The following is a 21,092-nucleotide window of genomic DNA, read 5'->3' on the forward strand; positions in this document are numbered from 1 at the left end:
ATAAATAGATACACGTGAAATAATCCGGGGATTATTATTAGATTGCGAGAGATTCAGTTAGGTTTTGGGTTGCCTGCATGATTGCTGTGATCAGCTGAGTACTATACTTATTGAACAACTTTAAACTGTAATTAACAACCAATAAAGTACTCATGGGTAAATAAGTGTATTCCTGCTGACCAACCCCATACCAAGGGTAAATACCGCCCTCCTACATCTTCATAACAGTAGGCAATAACGTCACAAGCCGTGTTAGTATCAACATCCGTAACTGATAGACACTAGAGGAAGGCGTGGCAATAGTATTTTTAAAATAAACACAACTCCTTGCTAAACTTATTTATTGAGTATAAAAAATATGTATAAATACACACAAAAAACATTTAAAAAATAATTATCGTTTTTGTTAATACTACAGTATAATAATATGTAAAATATTCTATAAATACATATAAATAAATATATACAGGGTGTTTGGTAAAGAATGGACCATAGCTTAACCATAGGTCGATTTAAGCTAACTTACCTTAGTACGAAAGTTAATAATAACCGAAATATAGGGTGTTAAAGTTAAACTTTTATTTAATTTATTCTTGAATATTTCCTGACAGGCATGGGATAACATCACGAAATTTGGTAAGCGGGAGTTTTTTGGGACGAGAAATCTAAATTCGCCACCAAAAGTGATGTATTACCCAGAGGACGCCACATACGTATTTCAGCGCTCATTTAATACGTTTCATTTTTTTTTATCCCCCACTCTACATACTTTTGGAATCAAAACTTTTATTCTCTTAATATTTTTCCTTAAAAAAGGAGTACATTCATGTCGCTAAACTCAATCGACGAGATAAACGCAGTTTAAACTGCGATGCAACATCATTTTTTGCGTAGTTACATAAAGTTATAAAAATAAACTTAAAACCAGAATAATTTCTAAAAATCTATCGCAAACTCCTTTAAATGGGATTTGCGATGCAATGACATAAATATGAGAGCTTGTACAATTATTATGGTTTTAAGTTTATCTTTTGGGTGTATCTACGATGATATGCAAAAAATTATGTTGCACCGCAGAATTGAAATGCGTTTACTTCGAAAACAATTGAGTTTAGCGAGATGAATGCAGTATACCTTTTTTTAAGTAAAAATATTAAGAGAATAAAATATTTGATTCAAAAAGAATGTAGAGTGGGGGATAAAAAAAATTGAAGGTACAGTCCATGTGGTGACCACTTGCGTCTGAAAAAATTTCTGATTTGGTTTCTTTGCGGATTCCTATTCAAAAATGTTCCCTTTAAACAAATCTAAAGGGTGCCGGCCGAAATTTTTGGGCAGAAATTGTTTAAACAATTTTTTTAAACAAATGCAAAAGATCACTTTTCTTTGACCCGGAAAATATTTTTTAGGTTTTTGGGTCATTCTAAACAAGAAAGGTACCTTGTGATTTTTCTCAAAAATTAATACTTTTCTAGTTATGCGCGATTTAAAATTTGAAAAATGCGAAAATACGTATTTTCGAGGCTTAAAGACTCGTATTTAACTTAGTATTTTTGAGGTTGCCAAGTAAATAAATTGTAGCTTAAACATTCATTTTCAAGATTCTAAAGAGTAATCGGATTTAACTTCAATTTACATAGTTGTTATTTAATTGTTAATTATGCGTGTCGGCGCGCTCTATTTCAACAATCTTTTATTTTCCTCCAAAAAATTTTTTTTTTAGATTCTTTGAGACATTCTAAATAAAATAGGTTTCTTGTCATTTTTCTTATAAGTTAATAGTTTTAGAGTTACAAGCGATTTAAAATCCGAAAAATGCGAAAATACACATTTTCGAATTTTCAATCGATTATAACTTTAAAACTATTATCTTTTGAGAAAAATGACAAGAAACTTATTCTATTTAAAACGTTCCAAAGAATTTAAAAAAAATATTTTTCGGAGGAAAATAGGAGATTGTTGAAATAGAGCGCGCCGCACCGGCAAAAAAATCGGACGGACACGCATATTTAACAATTAAATAACAACGGTGTAAATTGAAGTTAGACACGATCACTCTTCAGAGTCTTGAAAATGAATGTTTAAACTACAATTTAAGTACTTGAAAACCTCAAAAATACTATATTAAATATGAGTTTTTAAGCCTCGAAAATGCGTATTTTCGCATTTTTTAGATTTTAAATCGCCTATAACTCGAAAATCGAAAACTTTTTGAGAAAAATGTCACAAGATACCTTACTTGTTTAAAATGGGCCAGAAACCCTAAAAAAATATATTCCAGTGCAAAAAAAGGTGATGTTTTGTATTTGTTTAAAAAAAATTGTTTAAACAATTTCTGTCCAAAAATTCCGCCCGACACCCTTCAGATTTGTTTAACACTAGAAGCACCAGAGCGGACATTTTGACTGCTTTTTATTTTTGACCCACTGTACTACTTATTAATAGTTAGTTTAGAAACTTGATAATTTAGGACTTTTCCTAGATCTATTTGAGGATTTCAATTTGTCTTTACATGTACTTAGTGTAATTACTGCAACAAAAAAAAAACATTTGAAATTTGTCATACCAACATGTAAAAAATTTGGTGAATAAATTATGCTTAAATAATAAAGTAAGTTGTATAAATTAATTAAATAATGTCTTTTACTAGTAGGTATTAACTCAATATAAGTTTTTTTTCAAGCAAACAAGAATGCAGAAACGGCTGGCGATAGAAATTTTTAATAACCGTCATTTTGACCGCTCTGGTGCTTCTAGGTATGCAAAAAATCTGGTGCTTCTAGTGTTAAAGGGGACATTTTTGAATAGAAATCCATAAAGAAACCGAATCAGAAATTTTTTCAGACGGGAGCGGTCTCACCACATTGACTAGTATTAAATGAGCGCTGAAAGACGTATGTGGCGCCCTCTGGGTAATACATTATTTTTGGTGGCGAATTTAGATTTCTCGTCCCCAAAAATACCCGGCTATCAAATTTCGTGTTGTTGTCCCATGCCTCTCAGGAAATATTCAAGAATAAATAAAATAAAAGTTTAACTTTGACACCATATATTTCGGTTATTATCAACTTTCGTACTAAGGTAAGTTGAATAGTTTAAATCGACCTATTTTAAGCTCAGGAATCTAAGGTTAAGCTATGGCCCATTTTTTACCAAACACAAACACCCTGTATTTATTCGAAATTAAAGCATTAAGTGCACAAGCCTTAGACATGTATAAATGCATTTGATAAAAAATCAACTCTTAAGCGCACTTTCAATTCGTTTATAGCTACATCATTTACACAAATATGTCATAATTCACACAAAATTGTTATGTTCAGCTTTATATCTATTAGTCAATGACGTAAAAAATTGAAAGAGTATATTGACTTAGTCATTTTTAAAACTGAAGCAAAAATTTATTACATTATTACCTACATAAATCGAATATACGAGATTTGCCCAATCCATAAATACATACAAAGACTCTAGTTAACTTTTTTTAACCCTTAAAAATAGATGAAAGATGATCCTGAAGACAAAGTACACAGTTATGAAATAAGTAAATGTACTTCAAATGTGTAAATTCATATCAAAATACCTATATTTAATAATGTCTTCATTATATTTATATATTATATTTATATATTAGTAAAAAAATATTTATTAAACAAATTATGCTAAATATTCTACCTATACGGATTATACAGAGCGAGTCTGTAATTTGGAATAAATTCAATACAGTCGAACCCGCTTATTAGAATACCGGTTATAGGAATATCGCGGTTTAAGGAATAGAAATTTGAGGTCCTGAAACGTTTGTACTAGCCAAAAATGATCGGTTATTAGAATATCTCGGTTATAGGAATGCTTTTGCTTATCACGAAGGCTATTCCAATAAGCGGGTTCGACTGTATCTCAAATAGTGATCGTTTTTTTGAAAAATGCTCAGACCCGTCGATTAGTATTTCAAATTGTCCTTTTTGACATACCATAATAATGTATACAGGGTGTCCCAATTTAGAGATATGACGTCATCGTTGATTTTCTTAAATGGCAACACTGTCATTTTGATAGGATGTGTAAAGTTATACATAACTGCATAATATCAAATTTTTATTCTCTACCATTTAAAAGATAATAAAAAATAAAGTTGTGTCTGTAATTTGAAATAAATTTAATAATTCAAATACTAATTGTTTTTTTGAAAAATGCTCATACCCGTCGATTAGTATTTCAAATTGTCATTTTTGACATACAATATTAATGTATAGAGGGTGTCCCAATTTAGAGATATGACGTCATCGTTGATTTTCTTAAATGGCAACACTGTCATTTTGATAGCTATTTTGATAGGGTGTGTAAAGTTATACATAACTGCAAAATTTCAAATTTTTATTCCCTACGATTTACAAGATAATAAAAAATAACAAAGTTATGAAAAACAAGTAATCAAATAATAATTGAATTTAATTATTTCAATTAAGCAAATCCTCATAATGTTGCCCTCAATTATTGTCAAATAGTCAATGGGCAACATTATGAGCATTTGCTCAATTGAAATAATTAAATTCAATTATTATTTGATTACTTGTTTTTCATATCTTTGTTATTTTTTATTATCTTGTAAATGGTCGGGAATAAAAATTTGAAATTTTGCAGATATGTATAACTTTACACACCCTATCAAAATAGCTATCAAAATGACAGTGTTGCCATTTAAGAAAATCAACGATGGCGTCATACCTCTAAATTGGGACACCCTGTATACATTATTATTGTATGTCAAAAATGACAATTTGAAATACTAATCGACGGTTCTGAGCATTTTTCAAAAAAACAATTAGTATTTGAATTATTAAATTTATTTCAAATTACAGACACAAATTTATTTTTTATTATCTTTTAAATGGTAGAGAATAAAAATTTGATATTATGCAGTTATATATAACTTTACACACCCTATCAAAAAAGCTATCAAAATAACAGTGTTGTCATAATCAACGATGACGTCATCGGGACACCCTGTATACATTATTATTGTATGTCAAAAAGGACAATTTGAAATACTAATCGACGGGTCTGAGCAATTTTCAAAAAAACAATTAGTATTTGAGATATTGAATTTATTCCAAATTACAGACTCACTCTGTATAAACAATTACTATGGTATAATAGAATAGGATGAAATGGGTGAAACCTGGATACCAAGAATAATTACAATATATTAATAGTTCTTATTAAGTCTGACGTACATGTTTCTAAAATCAGTCAACTATTAGTTGTTGATGAGCTCGCTAATAACAGGCAACACAACACAAAAATGGATAACATATGCGTTGTGAAATTAAAAAGAGATGAAACTAGTAGAGGTTGAAATTATCGGTATAAACCTATAAAACATGACCATTTACAATAGTTTCCCACCTTTAGACGTTAGTTTTTTTTTCGTCTCAACTGACAAATAAACGTCGAAATATGACAAGGTAGTAGCTAAATATTTTTTGCCCGAGGGAATGGGAAAAAAGTCCAGTTTAATTTTTAAATTAGTTTTTAAATAAAAATATTTAAAAGATTTAATTCAAATTATTGTCTTATCTAGATCTTTTTTATCAAATTATTAACTCATTAATCATAATCTTTGTTTTTGATTTATTTTTGGATAGCTTTGCTTCCAAACTCACTCATTATATTCGTTCTAACACCTCCGTCAAAATTATTTATAAATTAAAAAAATGTTAACGTCACGTTATCGTCATAAGTATGACTAAAGTCAACTAGCTCTTAGCTAACGTCTAAAGATGGGAAACTATTGTAAGTGGCAATGTTTTATAGGTTAATACCGATAATTTCCCACCACTATTATTTTCATCTCGATTTAGTTCACAACGCATTACGTTGTCCATCTTTTGCGTTATTTTGCCGGTTATTAGCGCGCTCATCACTGTATAAAAATAAAAATATCACAATTGAGGTAGTAGGTAGTAATGATCTTTAATATCTGAATATTTCTAGTAATGATCTGAATATTTAATAACTACTCACTCCTACTAACAACATTTTATGCAGTAGGTAATAAATATTTAGTGTAACAAGTTATTTAGTGTGTAAAATAAAACTACATTACATTTTTTAAAAGCGAAATCTAAATGTCGTTACAAACTGTATAAAGTAAATCGTTAGTCTAATAGACAATATTATTATCGAAACAAACAGTTAGACATACATTATTTAACTAGAATCTTTAAAGGTATGTACTATAAATAATATTCTAGTATTCATAATCTTCCGATTCGATAAGCAAAATGGCCAAAACATGGAAGAACGGGCGAAACTGATATGTATAAATATCTCGGAGTAAAGCAATCGCGAAAAACTGACCATAAGCAAATGAAAACCGTAACAGTATTAAGTTTAAGGAGGAAAAAATTCTCACTTGAGTGACATCCCAATGAAGTCAGCCAATATTATGTCGACAATATGGCGTCGACATCAGGAAAGATGTCGACAGATTCTTTGAAACAGAAGGTTCCTTATTCGCGATTCAGGATCAGGATATTTCGACCAAAAATTACCAGAAATATATATTGTCAACTTAATGATTTGCTCGTTGTTAAGACTTTATTGATTATGCCATCCATCAGTTTTATGAACAGCAAAGGACTTAGACCTTCCCTTTATCTCACTCCTTTGATAGTGAAAAGTTCTGAACACCTATTTTTGTTTATGACGCATATTACTATTTTTTATGGGTAATACTCATTTTACATAAACATTCTGATGTACTACCAGAACCAGAGTACCAGTATATTTTACTTAATAATCTCGTGCCACATTTCTTCTCTACAAACTCACATAATATTATGTTAAATACTTTTTGTACATCGCATAATTTGACACACCTGATCATCATTTCAAAATGCGATGATAATAATAGTCTTCCGTTCCATACTTCTGACGCGGCTTTTGGGATTACAGCAGGATAGTCTGCTATATCTAGGGCCTACGGTGTAAAAGGAAGGTATTAACAGGGCCATTGCAACGCTTCAACCGCCTCTTATTATTATACAATATTATTATTATATAAAACCCTTGGTTTTACCCAAGGTACTCATTTTATTCAGGCTGAGTCGACCTGGTGCCTATAGACATTTTTTTAAAATGTCTAGCTGTTCTCGCCGGCGCTGGGTTTCGAACCCCGTCCTACCAGCATGCGAGTCAGACATCTTAAATGTGATGATTTTTTTTAAATATTAATTATACTCAACCATACTTTGTAAGTAGAACTTAATCTTGTTAATTAATGTATCATCGGGAAGGTTCATTTAATATCTTTTAAGGGAGATCGTGTACATCTTTGTTTCTTACCCTTTACATGTAAGAGATTATACAATTCGGCGTCATTGTTTATTAGTAAACTAATAAACAAGGAAAAACGCACAATATCTTTGTCATATCATATCCATATGTCCAATTATTTTTTCCGTATACTGAGTAAAATAAACGGTAATAGTTATCTTTTTTTCCTTCCGTTCCACTACTCGGGCAAAGGCCTGCCCAATTGATTCATTTGTAATTTGTTCTACATTCTGTAAAATAAACTATGGCGCTTTATAAGAGCTCCAAGAACAGTGGTAAAGGAACTAATACAACCAAAAAAAAAAAAATAAATAAAAAAAGATATATGAGATGCTAGAACCGGAAACATCAGAAATTATCGCAAATGAAGAATTAATATAAGTACACAGGAAGTTCGAAAAACACTTCAAAAGCTGAAGAACAGAAAAGCTATAGGTAAAGACGAAATTTAAAACAAATTACTAAAATATTGTGGAGTAGCAATGAAAAAATAATGCCCAACATTAATTAACAAATTTATAAAACACAACGAAATACCGAAAGAATAGAGAATGAGCGAACTAATTATACTATTTAAAAAATGAGATAAAAAGCAGCTAGAAAAGTACAGAATATAAAATTCTTAAATACTACCCTAAAGCTTATAACTAAAATTATACAAGAACTAATGAATTAGAGGATAATTTTAGCAGATGAAAAGGTTTTTCGCACTGGAAGATCGTGTATAAAAGCAATATTCTAACAATAAAACACTGAAAACTTTTGTTTTGTATACTTCCACAAAATTTATTAAAACTATGTGACTACAGCAGTTTCGGTAGATTGCCTTTCTCAAGTGATTTAGTTTACTATGTGTTTGCCTTTTTAAGTTTTTAACTGAAGGGGTTGAGGAGTGGGGAGCTGTTTGTCTCAAGTTGGTCATTCAGAATTATATCTTTATTTTTCAATTTATTAATTTCCGTAGATTCTAATAAAGATAGCTTAAGGCCTTTATTCTGAATATGCGGAATTTGAAATTGTTCATTAAAAGAATGATTATTATCTAGAATCTAGAAGGTGAAGTGCGTATGTAGAAATGTCTGTTTTTCTATTGTTGAAAGCCCTTTTGTGTTCTGCTATCCGTTTGTCAAAGGTTCTGCCAGTTTGACCGATGTAAGTTTTCGGACAGTCACCACAAGTTAGTTTGTAAATACCACTCTGTAGTTGTTTTCTCTTTCGGCTCTTATTGTTCTTAATATATTTGCTTAAGTTGTTGTTAGTTCTGAAAGCTGGTGTTACTCCTCTCTTTTTTATGTATCTGGCTATTTTTGTTGTTATCTTGCCAGTGTATGTGATAGAGCAGAAGGTACTGGGTTCTTTCTGTGGTGGTGGATAGACTAATTTCAGGGCTTTCTTATGGAGTTTTTGGTTTAAGATTTTGTTAATTGTTTGTTCCTTATAGCCACTGTTTACTGCTATTTGTTTAATGATGTTCAGTTCTATCTCGAAGTTATTTTTTGACATGGGAATTTCTGTCAGTCTATGTATCATGCTATGGTAGGCTGCTAATTTGTATTATGTAGGATGAGATGATGAATTGTGTATAGTTGTATCAGTATGGGTAGGTTTATGGTATACGGCGAACTCATGTTTGTTGTGTAGTCTGGTAATTGTTACATCTAGAAAGTTTATGGACTTATTCTGTTCTGTTTCTATTGTAAACTCAATATTACTATGAAGTGAGAAAGGCACTCTGCCGAAACAGCTGTAGTCACATAGTTGTAATAAATTTTGTGGAAGTATAGAAAACAAAGGTTTTCAGCGTTTTATTGTTAGACAAAATGAACTTCCAACAAGTAACCGTCGAATCCATCAATTATTTAAAAGCAATATTCGTCATGAAGCAAATTACTGAGAAATCCCTAGAGTTTAGAGTATAATAGACGAGCATTTCTATGTGTGATTGACATGAAGAAAGCGTTTGACAGAGTAAGACACACAGATGTAATCCATCTTCTATATGTTTATTATATAATAAAGAAGTTCTCCTAAATATCATAAAAATTATTGAAAACATCTACCAAAACTACAAAATAGAAGTCAGAATAGATGGACAACTTACGGAACCTATTGACATAGCCAGCGGAACACAGCAGGAGAACTCATTGAGCTCTATTGTTTTATTTTTTCATGGATGAAATCATCAAAAGCGTCAACAAAGGAGGAGGATACAGAATGGGAAACAAAGAATATAGTCAGAAAATATTGATCCACAGATTTAAAATACGAGCAAAATAATTTAACATTACAGAAAGCTAAAACAATAGTAATCAGCAAAGAACTAATCAGACGAAAAATAGGTATTGACGATACCAGTTTGAACAAGTATTGGAAATAAAATACCTTGGAATTATACTGTCCAGCTATGCAGACCTGGACAAATAAGTGAGAAATCAAGTACAAAAAGCAAATGGACTGAGAGGATGCTTTAATAACACTATATGGCGAAACCGACACATTGAGATGAAGTCAAGAATTTATAAAGCCAGTGTAAGACTAATAATGACATATACATCAGAACCAAGACCCGACACAGTCAAAACATAAAGACTCTGAAAATTGCAGAGATGAGAGTATTAAGAAGAATACGCTGAGAGATCGAAAGAGAAGTGAAAAAATTAGAATAAAATGTAACGTACAGTGTATAAACGAATGGACACTAAATAAAAAAGAATGGAATAAGCACATAAGCAGAATGGGGGAATCCCGTGTGGTCAAAATAGCAAGAGATAAATCACCAATCGGTAGAAGTATCGGCCGACCGCGCAGAGGATGGAGTGACAACCTTCCCTAGAGGTATCAAAGGAAGAAGGAAATTTGTTCTTAAGAACAACACCTGCAAAATCGATTTTAAAAATATTGCTGACACCCTTCATTGTTACTTAACATTCTTTTGCTATCGCCTCAAAACTAACAACTCAAAAAGTTACATTTTGATAGGTTTTTCGTTGAAAAATTGCGCTACACAATCCTAACCGATTGTTATTGTTGTATCCGAAAACATTAATCTACTTACAGTTGCAGATGGGTGCTGTAAAACTTTCTGGGCGCTAAAATTAAATCTGACAGATAAAAAATAGTGGTACGTAGTATTACAAAATATTTGAGGATCAGTTTAATTATTTGATATGATTAAGAAAATGGTAGAGACTTAAAAACAAGCTAGAAGTAGTTGTAGTTCATGCTTTTTTCAAGTCAGTTTGTGTGGGGAACGGTGACTATGCTGCCTGTTGGTACAGATACCACTGGTTGTGACGGATGTGATATAGTACCTGATGGCTGCGATAATTTATACTATCGACAATTTGAAATTGAGATTTAGCAATTAAAAAGAATTTTTTTTTTGTTTCTTTCAGTCAAATTTTTGTATTGGAACACTGAAACTACATATTTTTCCAAAATGGTAGAGAGTTAGAAACAAGCTAGAAGTATGTAGTTGTAGTTCATGATTTTTTCAAGTCAGTTTGTGTGGGGAACGGTGACTATGCTGCCTGATGATACAGATACCACTGGTTGTGACGGATGTGATATAGTACCTGATAGCTGCGATAATTTATACTATTGACAATTGACAAATTGAGATTTAGCAATTAAAAAGAATTTTTTTTGTTTCTTTCAGTCAAATTTTTATATTGGAACACTGAAACTACTTATTTTTCCATAATAATAACTAACGAAGAATTGTAATTTAAACACAAAATTTACGTGAATGGTAAGTGTCAAATTTAAATAGCTTTTTATATAAAAGCTTTGTAGTCTAGAAGCATCTGGGTATACGACGTAACTCCCTCAAATCTAAGAAGAAGTATACATATCTTATATGTATTTCGATTATTTCAATGTAAGATTTCAACAGAGACAATTAAAAAACAAATTATTTTCAAGCATTTCAACTAAGGATTCAACGCTAAACTTTGTTTAACCCATTCGCTGCCGATCACGCGCCAGTGCGTGATATAGTTACTTCAGTCAAGTGCCGTTTACGCGCCAGCGAGTGATAATGATTACTTCAGTCAGGTGCGGTTCGACAAAATGGCTTCTAGCTAAGTTCCATCATCTTCGATAGGCAGCAAATGTGACTACATTGACTACATTTATTTTGGAGGCGCTGAAGGCATTTCTGCTCTGCCAGAAAATTCTTGTCTCATCGAGTCCGAATAAGACGGAGGTGGCGGTTCGTTTGAAACCCCTAAAATATAAAATAAATATATTACTCAAAATAAATTAGTCATTGGCGATGACCACATAAAGAAAGATCAAAATTGTGTCAATAACAAGACCGATATTAAAATTCTCTCCAATATAAGTTGCAAAAGCTGCACTCGTAATCTGCTAGTTGGCGATACCTGCGAAGCTCATAGCGAATAGTGACTTCAAAATGACAAGAACTAGGAACGAAATTATTAAAGGTTAAAGCAGAAGAAAAGATACTGAAATGGTGGGGACACATGATCAGAATAAACGAAACTAGACAGGTGAAGATATGGGAAGCGAGAAAAATAGGAAAAAACCGTACAGGATGACCAAAAAAAAAACATGGAATATAAACAAGATTCTCGAAGAAAGAGGGAAGACATGGAATGAGGCGAAGGAACTATTTAGCTAGATACAGAAAAGAGTGGCGTAAATTTGTAGAAAAAATTTAAGAGAGCTTGTACACTTCGACACCTACGTGTATTTATATACAGGGTGTCCCAGACTAATTTACCCACGCTATATATCTTAAACGAATAGAGATTTTCGAATGGGACAAGAAGTGGTCTATTCTACTTGTAATACACTTTAATATGACGTAGAAAAAATGAACCCCTAATTTTAATTTTTTTAATAACACCCTGTATATTTTTTTATAGTTTTGGATGTGGTCTTCTATCGTCTATTGAATACATTTTTTGAAAATAAAATCGGTTCGTAAATAACCAAGAAAATATCAGTTTAGTTTTGTTAATTATGTGTCCATCCATTAAATGGCACTACAGCCCAAATCGAGCCTTGGCCTCCTTCAACAAGCTTCTCCAATCATTTCGATTTACCGCTGTTCTTTTCCATGAACGCGTTCCCAGGAAGTTCCTGGCATCCTCATCGACTTCGTCTTCCCATCTCTTTTTAGGTCTTCCAACAGGTCTTTTTCCCTGCATTCTCGCATTTAGCAATTTTCTGGGGATTCTATTCTCATGCATGCGAACCACGTGCCCTGCCCACGGTAATCTCTGCAGTTTAGTGTATTGTGCTAGAGTTGGTTCGCTATATTGCTCGTATATTTCTCTATTATACCTCATTCGCCAGTTGTTATTTTCATTTATTGGGCCCAGTATCCTACGTGTATAATTATGTGTCCCAGACTAATTTATCCAGGCTATATTTCTTAAACGAATAGAGATTTTCGAATGGGACAAAAACTGATCTGTTACATTTGTAATACACTTTAATATGGCGTAGAAAAAAATTATCCCCTAAATATTCATCCCTTAGTTACAACCCCTAACTTTATTTTTTTTAATAGCACCCTGTAAGTTAGGGATAAATATTTAGGGGATGAATTTTTTCTACGCCATATGAAAGTGTATTACAAATGGAATAGATCAGTTGTTGTCCCATTCTATTCGTTTAAGAAATATAGCCTGGATAAATTAGTCTGGCACACATAATTAACAAAAATAAACTGATAGTTTCTTGGTTATTTACGAACCGATTTTATTTTCAAAAAATGTGTTGAATAGACGATAAAAGACCACATCCAAAACTATAAAAAATATACAAGTGCTATTAAAAAAGTTGCTAAAAAAGTGCTATTAAAAAGTTAGAAGTTGTAACTAAGGGATGAATATTCAGGGGATGATTTTTTTGTACGCCATATTAAAGTGTATTACAAGTAGAATACAGAGTGAGTTTTATGTATGGAAACACTCAATTATCTCAGAAACGGCTTGCACGATTTTTATAATTTTGGTGGGTAAGGGTTTGCTGAGGTGCCCGATATTATAGTGGCAATTACATTGTTGTCAGATTTTTCGTTTTTCTGGAAATCTAATAAACTTTCTTAATTCAAATGGAACACCCTGTATATTTTTTACGTTTTGAAGTCCTAAAGAAATACTGACTATTTTTCATGTTATATTCCCTATACCTAAATGCCATAATTTCGGAGTTATTGCTACATTTATTAAAAAAAAATTTTAAACAAATTATAAAAATCAATTTTTTCGGCTCGGGTAAATATTATTTTAGATTCTTTGGATCATTGTCAACAAAAAAGATATTTCGTAATTTTTCTATAAAATTAATCGTTTCCGAGTTATAAACAATTTAAAACTGAAAAATATCGAATAATGACGATTTTCAAGGTTCAAAAATACAAATAAAAATTATTAGTTTTGAAACTGAGTAGTACCCAAATTCAAGTTCAAGCCTTATTTTACCAGATATCGATAAGTAATTTGAACTTGTTTTATATTAAAATATTTTTTCTAGTTGTTAATGCAGCCCGATCGCCCGTCCTCTCATATGCGCTTTATTAACAAATTAAAAAGCGATGCTTTAGAATAAAACGTACCAAAAACTCTTATGACCAGCTCCTAGAAAAAGGATAGAGCTTGAATTTAGGTACTTCGTAATTTATAAAATTATATTTTTTTATTTGTGTTTTTGAACCTTGAAAATCGTCATTATTCGATTTTTTTCATTTTTAAACTGTTTATAACTCGGAAACGATTGATTTTATAAAAAAATTACAAAAAATCTTTTTTGTTCCCAATGATCCAAAGAACCTAAAGTAATATTTACCCGAACCGGAAAAATCGACTTTTATAATTTGTTTAAAATTGTTTTTTAAAATAAATGTAGCAATAACTCCGAAATTATGGCATTTAGGTATAGGGAATATAACATGAAAAATAGCCAATCTTTAGGACTTCAAAACGCAAAAAATATACAGGGGATTCCATTCGAAATAAGAAAATTCATTAGATTTCCAGAAAAACGGAAAATCTGACAACAATGTAATTGCCACTATAATATCGGCCGCCTCAGAAAACCTTTACCTACCAAAATCTATAAAAATCGTGCAAGTTTTTTCCGAGATAATTGAGTGTTTCCATACATAAAACTCACTATGTATATCACATTGTGTCCCATTCGAAAATCTCTATTCGTTTAAGAGATATAGCGTGGTGAAATTAGTCTGGGACACCCTGTATGTATGACTTCAAAATGGCGTTTTGTTGTTAACAATCCGTCCAAATATAATCGGCGTGCGGCCATACCAACTTCAATCTTCTGCGGAAAAGATAATGTTAACATGCTTTTTTAACTATTTATAATGGGAAATAAGCCACAATATTATTAAAAAATGATTTTTATTAATATTAATCTATCTAAGACTAAACCTAACAATGAACAAGAAAGGACAAATAATTATATTTATAAAATACCTTGTGAATGCGAACAGTTTTATATAGGTGAAACATCAAGACCATTAAACGTTCGAATAAGTGAACATCAATCTTATATTAAAAATAGAGAGTTTGATAGATCTCAAATATGTCAACACGCATGGGATAATGAACATAGAGTTCAGTGGAGAGATTCAAGTATAGTCCTGAAAGAAACAGATAGTAAAAAGAGAAAAATCAAAGAAGCGGCTCTAATTATGCTAAACGAAACCAATTGTGTCGCAAATTCCTCGGTGGAATGCAGTAGGATGTGGATACCCATACTGAAAGAGGAAGTCAATAGAAAGAGAATACCACAATTAGTAAGTCAGTAGTCGAGTTAGTACATATTTTACATTTTAATATTACTTATATATCCATGTATTATTGATATTATTTATAATTTAAACAAAATTATAGTAAAGTCAGAATTTGGTATTAATTTTGAGAGTAATTTAAATGTAAGACCAAATACTTACGATGTCGGGATAGTATCACGAGGTTTTTCCTGGTTTTCCCTCGTCATTTACTATGAGATCTCTAACGCGAGAATTTTAATGTCACCGTTGCATGTGGTTGTCTTTTTAAAGACAGATCACATGCTATGATCTTTTTGTGACGGATATTCTTGAGTTGGGGTCGATTTCATGTAATCGAATGAACTATCTTTCAGTAAAGTCGTCCCAGGAACGCAACTCATAAATATTGGCAATATCATTTTAAAGTCTTCTACTTTAAAATGTATCATGTGTATCTGAATTGCCGATATAAATGAGTAAAATTAAATAAATTATTAGAAGAATTTTTTTACTAAGCAACAACATTTTTTTTCTGTTAGTAGTATTTTGTATTTTGACAACGGCACCCGATTTGGGCGTCGAAACGTTAATAAAAATCATTTTTTAATAATATTGTGGCTTATTTCCCATTATAAATAGTTAAAATTGTAAAAATGCCACAAGAAAATAGCTTCAGAACAACGTTAACATGCTTTTTCAACCATAAAGAACCCTTGCTCATGGAGTTTTCTGAACCCAGAGTGCATATTAACGAAAACGCTTATAGGGAAACTGTAAACAAGGTTAAAAAGCAATATGACCAAAACGTCCAGAAAAGCTTGCCATTCTTCTGCACGGCAATGTTCTGCTTTACGTCGCCGAAAAAATGAAAAAATCTACAACAAAAGAAGTTGAGGATATTAGAGTATCCACGCTATAATTCCGATTTATCGCTCTACGATTTGCACATCTTTGGGCCACTGAAAATGGCGTTAAAAGGTAATCGTTTTCAGATTGACGAAGAAATACAAAATGCCGTTATTAAATGCATCGATCTACAGCCACAAAAATTCTTTAAACAGGATGTGCATCGGTTGCTGGAACAATGGAATATGTGCCTTAAATGTATTAGTAATTATTTGTAGATATGTTTACCGACAAATTTTCTGGATCGAAGATATGTTTAAATTGAACATGCCTAGTGTATAGAGTTTCCACCTTTCTAAATAGTCCATTGAAATGTTACATTTAGGATTGCATCTGTTAGAGGAATCAATTTTATTTTTTTAATGTGTAGGAGGCTCAGTAGAAGCTTAAGTTCAAGTTTTTGGGGTCGCCACCCTTGTCCCCCGGCCGCCATCTTGGAAAAAGAGCGTAAAGGACTTTGGCGCTGTATCTCGTAAACTAGCAACCCTACAGAAAATGTAATTACACATAAAATGTAGCAAATTAAATTTTCTACATTTTTATATCTATTACTTTTTATCGTCAAGTGACCAACAAAAAAGTTATAAACAAAAATAAGAGAAAAGTTTGTAACAAGTTTCCTTTTGGAGGTTATAACTTTTTTCCGTTCATTTTACAATAAAATGACATAGTAATTCTGTAGAGGGTTTTTCAACGAAAAATTTTATAGTATAAAGTTGTTTAATATTATTTATTTTTCTAGGTTTCACAGCTCTCCAAACTGAACCAGATTCCCGAATGCTCATAGAGATACAATAAAATCAAACCGTTAGGCTTAATTTCTATCTATACAGAGTGTCCCAGACTAATTTAGCCACGCTATATCTCTTAAACGAATAGAGATTTTCGAATGTGACAAAAAGTGATATATTCTACTTGTAATTCACTTTAATATGGCGTACAAAAATATCATCCCCTAAATATTCATCCCTTAGTTACAACCCCTAACTTTAATTTTTTTAATAGCACCCTGTATATTTTTTTATAGTTTTGGATGTGGTCTTTTATCGTCTATTCAACACACTTTTTGAAAATAAAATCGGTTCGTAAATAACCAAGAAACTATCAGTTTATTTTTGTTAATTGTGTGTCCCAGACTAATTTATCCAGGCTATATTTCTTAAACGAATAGAGCTTTTCGAATGGGACAAAAACTGATCTATTCCATTTGTAATACACTGTCATATGGCGTAGAAAAAATTCATCCCCTAAATATTCATCCCTAACTTACAGGATGCTATTAAAAAAAAATAAAGTTAGGGGTTGTAACTAAGGGATGAATATTTAGGGGATAATTTTTTTCTACGCCATATTAAAGTGTATTACAAATGTAATAGATCAGTTTTTGTCCCATTCGAAAATCTCTATTCGTTTAAGAAATATAGCCTGGATAATTTAGTCTGGGACACATAATTAACAAAACTAAACTGATATTTTCTTGGTTATTTACGAACCGATTTTATTTTCAAGAAATGTGTTGAATAGACGATAGAAGACCACATCCAAAACTATAAAAAAATATACAGGGTGGTATTAAAAAAATTAAAGTTAGGGGTTGTAACTAAGGGATGAATATTTAGGGGATGATTTTTTTTCTACGCCATATTAAACTGTATGACAAGTAGAATAGACTACTTTTTGTCCCATTCGAAAATCTCTATTCGTTTAAGAGATATAGCGTGGCTAAATTAGTCTGGGACACCCTGTATATATTTTTTATTCATGAAATTATGATCTTAATATTCCTTTGCTATTATTAAACAATTTTTGCACCTTTTCCAGTGGCATCATTCACCGAGGATGGAATGAGAAAAGGTATCAAATCATCTTTGTTTAATGACTTTACCCCAATAAAACGATCCTGTAATAACAGTCATAGAAGCCACTTTGTTATCGATGGTGGTTTTCTGATACATTAAGTGTTTTGGGATAGAAATTCTTCTTTTAACAACATTATCAAGTATGTTCGGTATGTGCAACAACATTATGGATTGTCTACAAGTATAGTATTTGATCGCTATTCCGAAAATCCTATATCGCAGGAATAAAGTCATGGGAGCGCTTGCATCGCACTAAAAAGCACCAATCGACAGAGCACCGTACCAAGATTAACGCAAGAAAAATTTCTTGGTAATGAAACGAACAAAGCTAACTTCATATGCCTTCTGAAGACTGCTCTATCAGAGGTGGGTTTTAGTGTCGACCAGGTTGAACCTGATGCAGATGCTGTCATCGTCCGTTGTGCGCTTGCTGCATCAAAGTCATATGATTCGGTGACAATCATAGCAGAAGACGTCGACATCATTGTCTTTCTCACGGCATTAGGAAGAAATCCATCTAATGTATTTTTTTAAAACCTTCAAAAGGGCATACGTCCGAACAATTGTACTGTCCTTCAAGTTTTATATATGACGACGTAATTGCAGATAAATTTCTGTTTCTCTATGCCTTCTCAGGATGCGATACAACGTCAGCCTGTATAACATGGCCATGGGCAAAGTAAAATTCATAAAAATTTTGCAGAAGCATCCTGAGTCTGAGTTAGCTAGTGGAACAACATTATTTGTCAGTGAGAAAGTCGAGCCGTCTTTACTTAGTGTTGTTGGCGAACGTTTTTTCATCTCTTTACATATATGGCGGAAATAAAGACGATTCTCTGGATACCCTGAGATAAAAAACGATTCGCTAAGACAGTGACAAAAATGCATTTAATCTCTCCTCACTTCCTCCAACATCAGATGCAACCCATTTTCACTCACAGTCTCCGAGTGAATCACTAGATTCAGTCATGTTATCCGAAAGATTAGGGCTGGAAAAGTCATGGAAAATATTGGATACCAATCCAAACTTCCAAGCCTCCAGCATCCCCCGAGCTTATGAAATTAATCTTTTGAAGATACAAAGGAAACTGTGGAAGTGTGTGCGGTTGCCGAAATGCAGCCCTCAAATGTTCAGCTGTGTGCTGAATATTATTTTGTCTAGAAATTGTCCGTGGATAAGGCCCACTGGGGATACAACACAAAAAAACGCTCCTCCAGACTCTACCTCATGAATAAAAAATATATGAATACAAAAAATTAAGCCTAACGTTTTGTTTTTATTGCATCCCTATGAGCATTCGAGAATCTGGTCAAGTTTGAAGCGCTGTAAAAACTAGATAAATAAATAAAATTAAACAACTTTATAGTGGAATCGTTGAAAAACCCCCTACAAAATTGCAATAATGGTAATTTATTGTAAAATGAACTGAAAAAAGCTATAACATCCAAAAGGAAACTTGTTAAAAAAAATTCACTTACTTTTATTTATATCATTTTTGTTGGTCACTTGACGATAAAAAGTGATAGAAACAAAATTGTAGAAAATTTAATTTGCTACATTTTATGTGTTACTAAATTTTCTGTAGTATTGGTAGTTTACGAGATACAGCGCGAAACCCCTTTGCACCCCTTTTCCAAGATGGCGGCCGGAGGACAAGGGTAGCGACTTCAAAAACTTGAACTTAAGATTTTACTGACCCTTCCTACATATTAAAAAAAATAAAATTTACTCCTCTAACAATGCAAGGTATGGCCTAAAAAATGTAACATTTCAATGGACTAAAACAAATATCGCAATAATAATTATAAACTTACCATCCAACATTTCAAAATCATCATCAGTTGCTAATTTAGCTTTAGGTGGGGCCGAGGCAGCTCCCTCTTCCAAGGGGGCGGTTGCTGAACTTGATGGAATACCTCTGTGAACCGGCACTGGCATTCCAATGGTAGGAAAATCGGTTCCATTTGGGGTTGGAAATTGGGGAGCTCCTGTTGGATAGGGCGGTGCTCTCTCACCATCTGTCGGGTAAGGTGGTGGGGTTATATTTGTGTTAAACATTGGCTGATCTGAGAAAAAAAGTTAAAATCTATTTTAAAGGTTGTTTAAAATTAATCAAATATGTTGTTATACTTCTATGAATGTTCAAAATAGTTTTCTTGTGCTGTTTAGAGCAACACGATTGAAGTAACCTACGAAAAATTGTTCTTTATCTAGTGACACTTTTCTATCTCCGCGGAACCTATTCAAAATCAATTTTTGTTTGACCTATTCATTTTTTTTATATTCTATCTTCATGTACTTTATCATATCACTAGTAAAAAATACAGCGCGAAAGGTTGTAGACATCTGGAAAAATATAGCATTCTACATCTAATTATGCAGGGTAAAATATTAGGCAGAAGAAGTCGAGGAAGAAGAAGAACATCTTGGTTAAGAAATTTGAGGCAATGGTTTGGTCACACTTCGGAATCGCTCTTCAGATCTGCTGCGAATAAAGTTATGATAGCCAACATGATCGCTAACATTCGATAAACGGACATAGCACCCGAAGAAGAAGAAGTAAAAAATAAAATAGATATACAGAAAGACAGTTTACGTGTCGTGGAATGCATATTGTAGATTCCTCACGTCTATCCATATATCGTCCGATTGCTTTGTAAATTGTAGAAGGCTTGGATTTAGGTTGTTACCAGAATTTGTTTTCCAGTATAAGAAATAGGCGAGCGGGAGATACCCCTAATATGACCAGGTACTGACCACGGAGAGGTGAATGGCTAATTTTATTCATACTTTATATTTAATTTTATGTGGGGGAACATTGTCAAAATCGCAATTTTAACCTAAAAATAAAAAAAATTAAATCACGTTTTTTTGCGTTTACATCGCTAAAACTCTGTTCAATTTTAATATTTTTTTCTGAAATTTTTAAAGTATATAAACATTTCTAAAGACAACGGTACCTGCTTTAAGCTTTAATTCTGATTTGGATAAAGGATATGAATTTTTCAAAGGAAAAGGTGCGGATTTGTGCATTGCAAAGTTTAATCGCGAAAATTGTACGACGAAATTTAAAATTTAGCCTTTTAATCACGTTTATGTTAAAATAGAGAGTACAAAGAAGTTATCTGGAAAATTTTAGATCAAAATATTTTATAGAAAAAATTTATTTATCGATTTATTTATCGATTATTTTTCGAGATACTGACCATGGGTGGTG

At 32.1% G+C, this 21,092-nt stretch overlaps 1 protein-coding gene across 1 annotated transcript in view; it reads right to left on the reverse strand.

Moving 5' to 3' along the window:
• Positions 1-326: 326 nt before the first annotated feature.
• LOC114334662 (arrestin domain-containing protein 3-like) overlaps positions 327-21,092 on the reverse strand; it is a 77,014-nt gene continuing 56,248 nt past the window's right edge. Inside the window, exons 8-9 of the mRNA XM_050645328.1 lie at positions 19,690-19,941; positions 327-11,569 (exon numbers count right to left, since the gene is read on the reverse strand). Coding sequence (XP_050501285.1) covers positions 11,475-11,569; positions 19,690-19,941 — 347 coding nt within the window. The 3' untranslated portion in view covers positions 327-11,474. The remainder of the gene's footprint in view (positions 11,570-19,689; positions 19,942-21,092) is intronic.

Source organism: Diabrotica virgifera, chromosome 3 (assembly GCF_917563875.1).
Source record: "Diabrotica virgifera virgifera chromosome 3, PGI_DIABVI_V3a".
Classification (NCBI taxonomy): domain Eukaryota; kingdom Metazoa; phylum Arthropoda; class Insecta; order Coleoptera; family Chrysomelidae; genus Diabrotica; species Diabrotica virgifera.